This window comes from Clytia hemisphaerica, unplaced genomic scaffold, assembly GCF_902728285.1.
Source record: "Clytia hemisphaerica strain Z4C2 unplaced genomic scaffold, Clytia hemisphaerica genome assembly, whole genome shotgun sequence".
Classification (NCBI taxonomy): Eukaryota; Metazoa; Cnidaria; class Hydrozoa; order Leptothecata; family Clytiidae; genus Clytia; species Clytia hemisphaerica.
Window position 1 is genome coordinate 627459 of NW_027103824.1, and position 12433 is coordinate 639891.

General features: G+C 35.4%; 2 protein-coding genes across 3 annotated transcripts; both read right to left on the bottom strand.

The window, feature by feature from the left end:
• Positions 1 to 240: 240 nt before the first annotated feature.
• LOC136806713 (uncharacterized protein KIAA1958-like) lies at positions 241 to 879 on the bottom strand. The gene has a single exon (XM_067063304.1). It carries the CDS (start codon positions 877 to 879, stop codon positions 241 to 243), a length of 639 nt encoding a protein of 212 aa, XP_066919405.1.
• Positions 880 to 4351: 3472 nt separating this feature from the next.
• LOC136806694 (uncharacterized) lies at positions 4352 to 12315 on the bottom strand. 2 transcript variants are annotated; one of them, XM_067063286.1, is made up of 9 exons: positions 12164 to 12315; positions 10615 to 10998; positions 10053 to 10332; positions 9485 to 9967; positions 7608 to 7752; positions 7149 to 7190; positions 6303 to 6933; positions 5335 to 5437; positions 4352 to 4578 (listed from the first exon to the last, which is right to left on the bottom strand). In XM_067063286.1, exons 2-9 carry the CDS (start codon positions 10977 to 10979, stop codon positions 4492 to 4494), a joined length of 2136 nt encoding a protein of 711 aa, XP_066919387.1. In that variant the 5' UTR covers positions 10980 to 10998; positions 12164 to 12315; the 3' UTR covers positions 4352 to 4491. The 2 variants fall into 2 exon arrangements, with proteins under 2 accessions (XP_066919387.1, XP_066919388.1); XM_067063287.1 differs by lacking the exon at positions 5335 to 5437.
• Positions 12316 to 12433: the final 118 nt, after the last annotated feature.

A 12433-nucleotide genomic window follows, 5' to 3' on the forward strand; every position in this document is an offset into this window, starting at 1 on the left:
GTTGTTGTAGAAAGAGTAGAACTCTCTACCATACGCTTCATAATCGTATTAATCGTGTTTTGGCCCATTTTTTGGTTTTTGAACCAGACATTCGTGGTTGTTTTATGGTTGATGGACAGATACATTGAACCTGAGTGTCGAAGTGAAAGAGGACGTTTCGAAAGATACGTTTTGTAAATCATCAAAGGACAACGAGACGAACCGTTAGCAAACATTTTTGGCTGAGCTACACGATGAACTTCACGAAGACCATTTTGCCTGGTTTTGGAGAGAAACTTCCGAAAAGGTGAGGAACTCATTTCCATCTTCGTCCAATCTCCAAGTAAAATCTTCAACTTTCATAATGTGGTGTTCTTGACGACCTCTGAGCCCAAAATGCATTGAAAACTGCCACCAAATTGTATTGATCAACGAAGAAGGGCTTTCAGTTCCAAGCTGACCACATTCCCAAAGAATTTCTTCCTCTGCTTTTGTTAAACTGGCAGCCTTGTTTGGTCTTTTCCCCATTCCTTGTTCCCTAAGGAGTCGAGCTTTTCCTTCAAGAACAGCCCTGGAACTAGAGAATTCAATGTCATTTATTATAGAATACTGATAGCGTTTCTCCCTCAGATAGCGATCGATTCCAGATTGTAAGCTTGCAAGTGAACCAGGCTCGTAATCCTTTCCATTCTGCTTCTTGATTTCAGCGAAGAACCGTTGCAACAACGAGTCGAGATCGACAGGATTTAAAAGTTCAATGTCCTTTGTTTGGTTCCGTTCGTTAGCCCAAGCATCGTATGTTCTCTTCGACAAACTGGTTGCTTTAGTCGTATTTTGATTTTTCGATTTGTCAATAAATTGCTGGATATTATCATTGTTGCAGCTATCAAAACGATTCATTTTGTTTGTTTTTTCTCAAAAGATCTCCGAACAGCCAAAAAAAATTTTCTCGCTTTGTTTTTGTTTTGATCTTATTTTCGAACGTTTTTGTTTTGGTTTTAGTTGCCCGCGTACCCAGTCCCCCAAAAGTCGACGCGGTCATATTTTCACAGTGTGAAAATATCAAATATCGCAATTATTTCGATGCTCTTAGCCAATCAAAATGCTTATATTTTTTTGGGTCGACAATAAGAAAGCATCTCGCCCGCGCAAAAATCAGATTAAAGTACTTCCGTTGATTTGTCTAACTGTTTTCTCTCAAACAACGGAACTTCCGAGATACAGTACTGTTTTGTTTACGCACCACTATTGAGTAAAACCCAATGAGAAATTACTGAATAACGGTTTTCATAATAAGGAGAAAATTTTCGTACATTTTCGTGCTGGTGTCAAAAGAAATTTCTTTGTCAGGTGACTTCCACGTATCTCTACTTTAAATATCTTTTATGAATTCACATAATTTTGAATACATGTACATTTTAACACAATTTGATCATCAAAATGAGTGACTCTATGTCTATGAACCAGATTCTTGAAGATATTTATGCTGAAAAGTTCTCTGCTGATGATGTTGTGGCCGCTAAAGCAAAGAGTGTCATGCAAGATTTTATTGAGAATGTTTTGATTGGTGAGATGAAAGATATTGATAAATGTTTCAAAGGACTTTTTCAAAAGACAATCGTTACAGGTTCATTTTCCGATGGTTTGAAGGTTGGTGAATATACGGAATTTGAGCTTGGTGTCGTTTTGAATCTACCATTTTTTGGTGGCCACTTTGAGGTTCTCAAGACAAACAGTAAAGAATCTGACAGACTTGATATTCAACCAGGAACTATAATTTTTTGGACCGCTAAAACCTTTCAAGAGTTACTTCCAGTGAACCATCCTTGCTATTCTGATTTCAAATTGCTACAAAGCTTTTTTGAATGTATACATCATTCTGGATTGATATTTCGTCAATATAAATACATATTGTTACCAGGACCTTTCCTTCTTTGGTTCAATAATTTGCTACAAAAAATAATTGAGAAAATTATTTACAAAAATACTTCATCAATTGGAAGATGGTGGTATGGAGAAAAGTTCAAATATTCAAAAACAAGTGAAGTTGTTTCAGTTACACTTCAAAATAACGTTGATGATTCAATCAGCATTCTAGAAATACTTTGTGACAGTGGAACTAAAGTTAAAGTAAAGTTGGTTCCATTCACCATTAATTGATCACCGGTATGATGATATAGCTTTTACTCCAAATTCAAATATCTCTGATGGGTTTGGACGTTTATGGAATATTTCATATCCTTTCAAAGAGGATTCATACTTTCAAGAATGTTGCAGTAGAAAAGTTTTGAAACTGTTGAAACTTTTCTGTGATATGCAGGGACCAAATTGGAACAAGTTGTCAGATTTTCATTTAAAAACAACAATTATGGCTGTCCTTAAAGATGACCAGAAATGGCTAGAGAAACACATAGAGGAGGTTTTCAGACGCTCTATTGAGAAGTTATATGAATGCATTACAACTGCATGCTTACCGCACTTTCATGATGAAGATTTGAATTTATTTGATGATATTGACAATAATGATCTGGAAGCAGTGAAAACAAGAATGGATGAAATAGTGATTGATATCAGAAATAATTCACCATTGACAGTAAAGAAGTATTTCTTGATTGAAGAATGTTGCACAACAACTATTGATGGGAAAGACCCACCCCCTCCTTCATCATGCAATTTAATGTAAACATTTCACCCGCATTTTTTAATAAGAATAGTGTACTTTGGCTGAGGGTGAGCATTATTCTTATTTTTCTATTGTTCTGAACAATAGGCCTATTGTTCTAACTCTGAAATCTCACCCTGATATTCTTATAGAAGTTATTCTTATAAAAAGAAAAGCGTGTACATTGTTTAACTCGGGGTATGCATTTGGCTGTTAGGAAGCATATTACTTATATCACTAAAAAGAAAAGAAAATGGGAAGTAAACAACAAGCAACTTTCCTTAAAACTCGGGTTTACTATAGAAAATTCACCATTCAATTCAATTTTGAGCTCCCTTTATAGACAAGTCTTTCTGGGAAAGCTTTCTAGAAAAGCATTTGAAAAAATTTTAGTCAATTTTTTGGTCGGGCATGACTGTTTGAAGTGAAAAGTTTTTAAATTTTGCATAATGGTATATGGTACAAGATCCTTTATCCAGAACCAGACATCACACCGATCACAGTTAATTGCACTGAGACTACTTGCCATTTTCTGTAAGAACCAGGCAGGTGGTGTTAGTAGAAAAATTTAAATTCCTCCATTTTTGGATATTTGGTAGAGAATAGTGAAAAACTCAGAATCCCAAACAAAATTTCAGGTCCCCGAAATCCATAATGGCGGATTTACAGCCAATCAAAAAATTCACTTTTTTTGCTCGTTTTCTTTGTTACAACTTTAAGAAGCATTTTTTCAAGTTGCAACTAAGATCACATGGGTTTTTATTAATTTTCTTGAAGTACCCAATTAGTGCTTCCAAAAAAACCAAAAAAACCCATGTGACCTTAAACGCAAATTCCATAATGGCGGCTTAAAAACGCTCCAAAATCTATTTCAGCCATCTTTAGAAGTGCCATTACTCAGCCCAGGACTTTTTTTGGCTAAATTTCTTTGTGGAAAATTGTCCAAAACTGCCTGGTTCTTACAGAAAATGGCTCAAACTTAAAAGGACTACCTATCTTAAGGAATTTTTATATAATTTATGATTGCAAACCGAAATTTTCACTGATTTTCTGGCGACTAATTTTTGCAACATTCACCTGATATATTTCGTCAAATATTCGGTCATAGTGAATTTTTTATTTGACAAAATATCAATTTCTACTGTTGCCAAACAAAACTATGCCATGTTCTGTCGAGGCAATTTTTTCCTAAATCCGAAAATTCAAAAGTTAAAGGTTTTATTTTAAAGTGTTTCCGTTTCTTATTGTTATATTGTGCTGATATAAGCAAAAAATATCTTTCTTTTCTTCTTTCTGACCAATCTTGTTCTTCATCCGTGTCAATCCAATATCAAAAAGCTTGACGAAGAGGAATATTTTAATATTCCTCTTCGTCAAGCTTTTTGATATTGGATTGACACGGATGAAGAACAAGATTGGTCAGAAAGAAGGCTTTTGCGAAGACGAGCATTTCAACTTTGAGGACCTTATTTTAATGATGCCTGTCTGTCGTAACAATTCTATTGAAGTCTGTGGGGTCAATATCAAAAGTTTATTCCCAACTTCATATTGCTATGTATACACTTTTTAGTGTAGAACTAATATGATTATATTAATTTAAAAGAATTAGATACCGAAAAGAAATTTTCGTATGATGTATATATTCGATAAACTTAAATTTCGATGTACTCTACGAACTATTTTTTAGTCAAGACAATATGGAAAAAAGAATTCAGTTCATAAAAGTTTTTATTTTACTTTCTGGTCAAATTTTAATCAAATTTAAGGTCAATTCAGTTAAATTACAAATAAATATGTACTAAAGTATAAAAAATCTACTCTACAAAATAAGTTTTACGGACACACAAATTTTAGGACGATGAAGTTTTCTGTCGTTTGTCAATACTTGCGACTTTCTTGTAAGGTTGAGTCGAATGGTGACTGAAATCACAATTTATCTGAAAAAGAACAATAACAGTGAGGTAAAACCTACATTAAAAGGAAAAAATTTTGGATGGAAGAAAATCTTCCCGCCAAAGTTCCCGCCAAATTTAATTTTTCCCTCATCCGCCAAATTAAATTCCCACCAAATTTAAGTTGCTCTATTTATTCCCCCAAATGTGTGCTATTTCAGGCTTTAAAACAGGCTTTTCCTTTTTAAATGGCCTTTTTTGGACAAAAATGTCCCTCGTCTGCCAAATTTAATTTTAAATTTAAATTCCCTCTGAGAAAACTATTTCGACCATCCGCCAAATTAAATCCCCGCCGAAATTTCTTCCTTTAATGTAACTGAAATGCTTTCGATGTAAAAGTTTATCAATCATACTTAAACCCTTTTCATCGACCCTTATACTATAGTGCATTAAGTTTTGCGGAAAAATGAGAAATTTAGACACTAGCAAACCAATAAGTACTTGCTGGTTTTCAGTTTCAATAGAATTAAACTATATTGTGATGTTTTCTCCTCATAGGATTTCTAATAATTTTGTATCCACTCCAATATACACTTAAAGGCTAAAAAAACATGGTAGGAAATAAACTTGTTCTACTTGCAGAGCAATTAGTGCCATATAAATTTCATTTCTCTTTTGGTAGTTGCGTTGGAAACATCGTCATAAGTGCTCCCATTAAAGCTTTTCTCATACATAAGGATATTCTAAAAATGTACATCCCCGGAGATTTCATAATGGGTAAACAGAAAAAAGAATCCTAACCTGAGTGGTGTCTTTACCCGTTGATATTTTATATTTTCCACTTCGTGCATTGGGATTGGCGTTTAGAATTCCAATACAACTACTTGGTAAAATACCGTTCGTTCTATGAAAAAGAAAAAAGGGAGAAGCACTACCTGGAAAATATAAATTCAACGAGAAAGAATCACCACTTTCTCGTATCCCAATCTTAATTCAAGACCCTTTCAACTCAAGAAGTGTTTTTTTATATGCAAATATTTGACCATTTATATACGATTAAGTGTCGTTCCGATGCTTTGGAAAAGTTTTAAGAAATCAATGTACTAATTTGTGTTTTTTATCTATTGAATATCACAGTCCATAGGGAACCTGGCCCAAAAAAATCGACTAAAGAATGAACCCTGGTGAAAAATTTGGCGGATTTGGTGGAAATCCAAAATCCACTAAGAATTAAGTACCCGCCAAAATTTATTTTTTCCTCCATCCGCCAAATCAGATTCCCGCCAAATTTATTTTATTTAACGCATTCCCAAATTGGTGCTATTTTAGGCCTTAAAACTGTTTTTTTTTTACTTAATTGATAACGATTTTGGTAAAAATTATCCTGCATCCACTAAATTAAATTACCCTCAAATTTTATTTTTCCAGTCATTCGCCAAGTTAAATTCCCTCTGAAAAAAGTTTTGCGGCCATGCGCCAAATTAAATTCCCGCAAAAATTTCTTCCTTTAAGGTAAATTCTAAATACCCTGAATTTTTTATTCTTCTCCCCACCCCTTTTGGTATTTAGCTGCATCATTTTATCCTTGAGATAGAAACAGGCTTCGAATGAAAACCTGTTCACGATAATGAATGACATTAAAATCACTCTTATTTTATAGTGCTCCAGTAGAAAGAACTATTCTAAGATTGAAGTGCGACGATGAATTCTTTAAAAGACAAGTGAAAATTTTCTCTCAACTGAATGAGAACACAATGAGGATCACATACCTTTCAGTTTGATCACGTTTGTTTGCATTTTTCTTTTCATTCTTCTTATTTTCTTGATTGGTGACATTTTTCTTTCCCGATCCCATAGAAGAGTCGGTATTCGTTTGCGTCGTCGTAATTTGTTCGTGCTCGTTATACGTTTTCGTTGTTTTCGTATTCGATTGGGTTTCATCAACATTGACTTTCCGACCATTACCCATTGTTTGTTTCTTTTGTTGTTTGTTGTCGGTCACGGCATTTTTGCTCTGTTTATCATGAACTGTTTCATCTTTTTTGTTTTGTTTGTTACCAATAGAAACACCCGATCCAGTTCCTCCACCTGCACTTGAGGTCGACTCTGATTCGCTGCCTGCTCCCGTACTCGTTCCAGTTCCCGTCGACGATTGACTTCCTATTCCAATATTTTGCTTAGCATCAATATTGCCACGTACTCCAAGTGCAGCCACACTGTTAGTATCAGTTTCAGTGTTAGAGCCGCTCTGTGCACCGGCGTTGGAGCCACTCTCTCCACCTCCACCTCCGCCACCACCTTCTTTCTTATCTTTCTTTCCATCAGTGGATTTGGCATTCGATTCAGAGCCGGCACCTGATTTTGAAACTGCTCCTGCATCTGAGTCGCTTCCACCTTTACCTGAACATCAAATAGTAGAGATTTCAGATTTCAACACCGAACACACAAGTTCCAAGTATTATGGATAAGTGTTGAATTTAAAATAATTTTTCAACTATTTTGTTGGCGTTTAGACGCCACGATATTCGCAAAATTTCTTATCATACGATCAAACATTGAGAGAATCTTTTAGACTCATTAATTAAAAAAGCTGATATAACAAATGAATGTGTTACCTTCACTAGAGCCTTGTCCTTGTCCTTTGGCTCCTCCTTCAGCTGTGGTAAAGAATTGATTATGTAAGTGAAAAGTTAAGACTTGTAGTGTTGTATGGGATGGATTAGACATCATGTTCCAAAAATAATAGCCCTACTTTTGAAATACAACATTAATACAATAATGACCGGTTTGTGAGGGCTGTACTGAGAAATAACCCAGTGTTCATTTTTCTTTGGAAAAACTGACGTCACAATGAGTTTTCCTAACGGCAGGCAGCTCCGTGCAGTGAAAGCCCGTCGTCATGCGAAAAGAACCAATTGCATTTCGCAAAAGCCGTGTAGCCCGCTTCGAAAAAGTAACTGGTTAACAACAAAGAATGATATCTAATCTTTCAGTTCAAATCTAGTGGTTGGAAGTGAAATATAAATTGATGATTTAAAAAAGCTGTTATTTTTCATGCTTTGAAATCTACTTACCCCTTGTATCACCGGAACTTTCACCTTTAGATTTGGTGTCAGCTTCAGATTCAGAATCTGATGAAGCACCGGCACTTCCAGCACTGGCTGCTCCAGCTCCGGTTGCTGTCTTTGTACCTGTCCCTGTTTCTGTTGTGGTTTCACTCTAAATTCAAAAGAATATCAAAGTTTATAATATTTCATGGATTTGGTACATTATTTGACATATCTTTAGTTAGACCTGGCAAGGTAAAGGACAAGATATCAAACGAGATTGTTTCACTTGTGTTTTCTGATTTTAGAGTTACACAAGTTGAGAAAGAAACTTTGTTTTTTAAACTTTAGAGTTGGTAGTAAATCCCTTTCCAGTATGTTTCAGTATCAAAGATTACACCGCGAATATAAAAGATATGGTTGATGAACATTGCAAAACTGAGCTATTCAAATTACAGGCAGAAAGAGACTTTAGAAATTTTAGGTGGATGGTAACTTGGATAAATTTTAAATTGATTTTACAAGAATTTATTCTTAAAATTCACAATAAATATCTACAAAAATGTTAATGCAATTAAATTAAAATAATGATCATTACTTGAACTAAAAGATCTTTTCAAGAAATAAAGAGCAGATTTCAAATCATGAAATGTAGATTTTTAATATAAACAAAACATGAAATCTAGTGTTTTTATCTAAAAAAAGTATTTTACACCCCTGTGTCACAGACCCGCTGGGAACCCAGTTGAACTCACTTGAAAGATTGACAAAAATTCCCATTCGAAATTCAATGTTTAAAAAAATTCACTTCCTAACCTTGGAACAAAGGAATTTCTATCCCCATTGGGATTTCAATAGGAATTTTTATCCCTACTGAGAAAAAAAGTTCCACCGGGGATGCGAGACAGGGGTGTAATATTGCTCTTTGATTCTTGAAATGATTCTAAAAAGCTTGACTCGATTCTCTCACTAAATCTTCACTTCATGCTTTAGATGATTTTTTTCAATACAAAAATGGAGGATGCATGCATTTAAGACATTGTAATCGAGGAATGAAAAGCGAAAGTGAGTGAAAGAAAAGACTCAAGCTCAATCGAACAAATTGAATAATAGTTTTGTTAAATTTACAAAAGCATAAAGGAAAAAAATGCTGAAAATCACAATCCAGATCAATGCAGCTTGGAGAGTCGTTTCTTTCAGTCATTTTCAATCTCATTTCATTCATTCATTCATTCATTCATCTTAAAAGTGAAGAATCTAACAACACGGATCGTTATTCAGAACTGGGATCTCCTTTTCTTTCTCCTACAGAAATGTAAGAAAACACACAAACATGAGGTAGAATGTTGGCCAAGGCGTCAGTACAGGGTGCTTTTGTTTTGATTAAAACCTTTGTTTGAGTCGCTTCGTAGAAGCTAGAAGGTAACGACTTTAAACGTCTTTGTTATTTGTCAGTCAGTCTGTCAATGTATATGTCATGAGTCTAACGTTAACATCCGTCTTTGGCTTGTTTGCCTGTCTTTATAGTTGCTTCAGAGTTTCCTTTACATTTTGGTGGCTATAGTAAAAAAAGGATAGAAAGAATAGCAAATTGATTCTAAAGTCATAATAAGATAGAGTGGAGTTTCTTTAACTCGAAATTCTATAACTCGAATGTCTCCATAACTCGAACAAATAATTTCGTCCCTTCGGTTAACACTGCCCTATAAACCTCAGTTACAGAGACTCCACTGTATTAAGGTATTTCAATCTCGCTGTTCTTTGCGGACCCCGTATTAGTCTTGTATGCTCGTGTCTCCAGATAAGAGATTTAAAAGATGTTTCGGTTATGTCAAAATTGTGTAAGTGTTGTCACATGGAAAAAATGTTTTTGAAAGCATGCATGACTGAATAAATCATCTTACCTGAGTTTCAACTTCGGTCGTTTCCATCGGTGGAGGAGGGATTGGTGGTGGTGGGCAGGGACATGGGCAAGGTGGAGGGCATGGCGGTGGGGGTGGTGGACATGGTGGAGGTGGGCAGGGCGGTGGACATGGAGGTGGTGGTGGCGGGCACGGTGGTGGTGGAGGTGGAGGTGGTGGTGGGCAGGGAGGTGGACATGGCGGTGGTGGAGGCGGTGGAGGGGGAGGAGGTGGTGGAGGTGGAGGTGGTGGTGGACATGGAGGTGGTGGTGGAGGCGGTGGAGGAGGAGGTGGAGGTGGTGGGCAAGCAGGGGGTGGACATGGTGGTGGGCAAGGTGGAGGTGGAGGACATGGTGGAGGTGGTGGTGGACATGGAGGGGGTGGTGGTGGAGGTGGACATGGTGGTGGAGGAGGTGGACAGTCCTTGTCTTTACCATCCAAGTTTACTTCAGCTGAAGAGGCAGCTTTGATTGCAACGTCCTCTTTCTGTTAATAAAATAAAAACATTAAGAATCAAAGAAGTTAAAACAAACTTAAAGAAAATATTAAACGATTAAAAAACAACACATACTTTGGTACCAGTTACAGCATGTTTCCTATGATGATGATGTCGATGTCCTTTTCCTTTTTTCTTTCCCAACTTGGATGGTTTTTTACCATGTTTTCCAACAGCAGCTGGTAAGTCAGTTTGTTGGATATCTCCAGTTCCTTGAGTACCTGGAGTCTGGTTATTTGTGGTAGATGGTTGTCCTACACCGTTTTGGAATGTGCTTGGAACTTTGGCATCTTCTCCAGGGTGTGACTCGACTCGCCATACAACCTCTGGACCAGGTTTACCTTTATTTTTGTAACTATGAAAAAAATAAAACAATACATTTTGACAACAATAATATCAATACCACACATCACAAACAAAGCAAATTTTACAACTTCAATATTATGTTTTTTTCATACCGCCACTTATCATGGACTTCCGATAACTAACAACAGTGTTTGGTTGGAGCATTTTTGGAACCAGAACTACATCCTTCCAGATTCGACAAGGTTCATTGAATCAATGAAATGGCCTTTATTTTTTATCAAAAGCCTACAACTCATTACTCATAAAAAAGAGTATAACTTATTGCTCATACCTTTCTTTCTTTTGTTTTTCTTCGTTAGGATCTTTCTCGATCGTTGGAGCTGGTTTTGGTTGATATGGTTGTTTGGGTGGTGAAGGTTTCAATGGCTTTTGCTGTTGTTGAAGCTGTGGCTTTTTGTTGGTAACAGCGCTTGATACTTTCTCTTCAGTTTGAGTTACCGTAGCTGTTGGCGGTTTCACTGGTTTCTGAGGTTTTTCAGCTACTGGTTTTAATGAATATAATTTCTTCCATTTTTCAACAGAGAGTTGATGATTTTTAATAGCGTTTAATTTTTTCTCGACATCTGTGAAACGTTTAGCTTGCAATGAAGATGCGAGAATGACGATAGACAATAGGATGATATGTATTGTCCGCATTGTTGGACTGGAGAATGATCTATTGGAAAAGAAACATTACAATTTATACAAAAGTCCTTTTAAACTACCGGGTGACCCACGCACAACTTTGGACATTTTTTATGTCTTGAGTTCGCACTTGGAATTATGATATTTAGGTAGAAGTTTTTAAGTATTCTTTCTAAGAACAAGAAAACTTTTGTTGAGGCTATCGACTATTCTTTTCATTTTGGCACTTTGGATCTCAAATTGTTCTTATCCTGTTCTTATTAAGAGTAAAATTCTGGTATTTGGGCAGAATTGAGGAATTCTAGGTTAAAACCCACTGGGCTAGTTTTTACTACTGTCACCCTTAAATTACTTGAAATTCAGCAATTGTTATTATTTATTATTATTATATGTTATATTCTCATTGTTCTTAAAAAATTGTTCTCATGAAAAGGGTAATCGATTAACATGGTCATCAAATTACCATGAATTGTAAAATTCAACAGAATCGTTTCCTCTGATCAAAATCTTGGTAATCAAGGCCTAATACACTATGTTGAAAATCTTAGAATTTAGGATGTACAATTACACGTAGAACAAACTATATAAGAACATAAGGCTTCGAGGCCCAAAAATTTAAGAACATTCTAAAGGGCTACATACACTACACAATATATTGTCAGGCAATATATTGATGATATATTGCTGAATGTCCACAATATATTGAAAAGGTGTCCGCAATATATTGTCAGCTGGATTTGCAATATTCCAACAATAAAGGGGGATTGTTTACAGAAAGAAAATTCCTTTTTATAATAGAGTACCAGTTGTTTACTTCGTACATTACGGTCCGCAAACCATATTGTCGAATATTGTTCGTCAATATATTGTGTAGTCTAAGTAGCCCTTAAGACTTTGGAGACTTAAAAACGTGCATTTTCTTAAGAAATTACATCAAAATGCTAAAAAAATGCTGAAAATAAGAACATTTTAAGAACATTTTTAGGCTTCAAATCCAAAAAACTAAGAACATCCGAAGGCTTCGAAAATTTTTGACGTTCTTATAAAAAAAAAGGTGTATACGCCAGAAAAAAAAAGATATCCTAGGTCATCCCAAACCCATTACAGTAATGGTTCTGATTTGGCCCTGACCTAATGTAGAACTATTTCAAATAGAACAAAAACAAAATGAAAACAATTCTAAAGGGTGCACTTACCAAAAAACCTAAACTAAATGCCCATCAAAAAATATAAACAAAAAAATACATATAAATAAAACAAAATGTCACAAAAAAAATTTATTTTTTTTATTTTTTCTTAGATTTCTCAACAAAACACTTTTGTTCGATCCCTTCGAATTGTTCACGCCTCAGTGATTTACCACAAAACATGCCGAATTTTTCCTTTTTCAAAACTCTATTGTTCGATTGTTTAAAAGGCTCATCTTGAGTATAATTAAATGTAACAATTAAAAATCTAATTGCTTA

Coding starts and splice junctions, on each gene's coding strand:
- LOC136806713 (XM_067063304.1), bottom strand. CDS start 879: ATGAATCGTTTTGATAGCTGCAACAATGATAATATCCAGCAATTTATT.
- LOC136806694 (XM_067063286.1), bottom strand. CDS start 10,979: ATGCGGACAATACATATCATCCTATTGTCTATCGTCATTCTCGCATCT. Junction 10,333..10,614: donor GAAAAACAAAAGAAAGAAAG/GTATGAGCAATA, acceptor TTTTTTTCATAG/TTACAAAAATAAAGGTAAAC. Junction 5,438..6,302: donor AAACGTGATCAAACTGAAAG/GTATGTGATCCT, acceptor TCTTTTTCATAG/AACGAACGGTATTTTACCAA.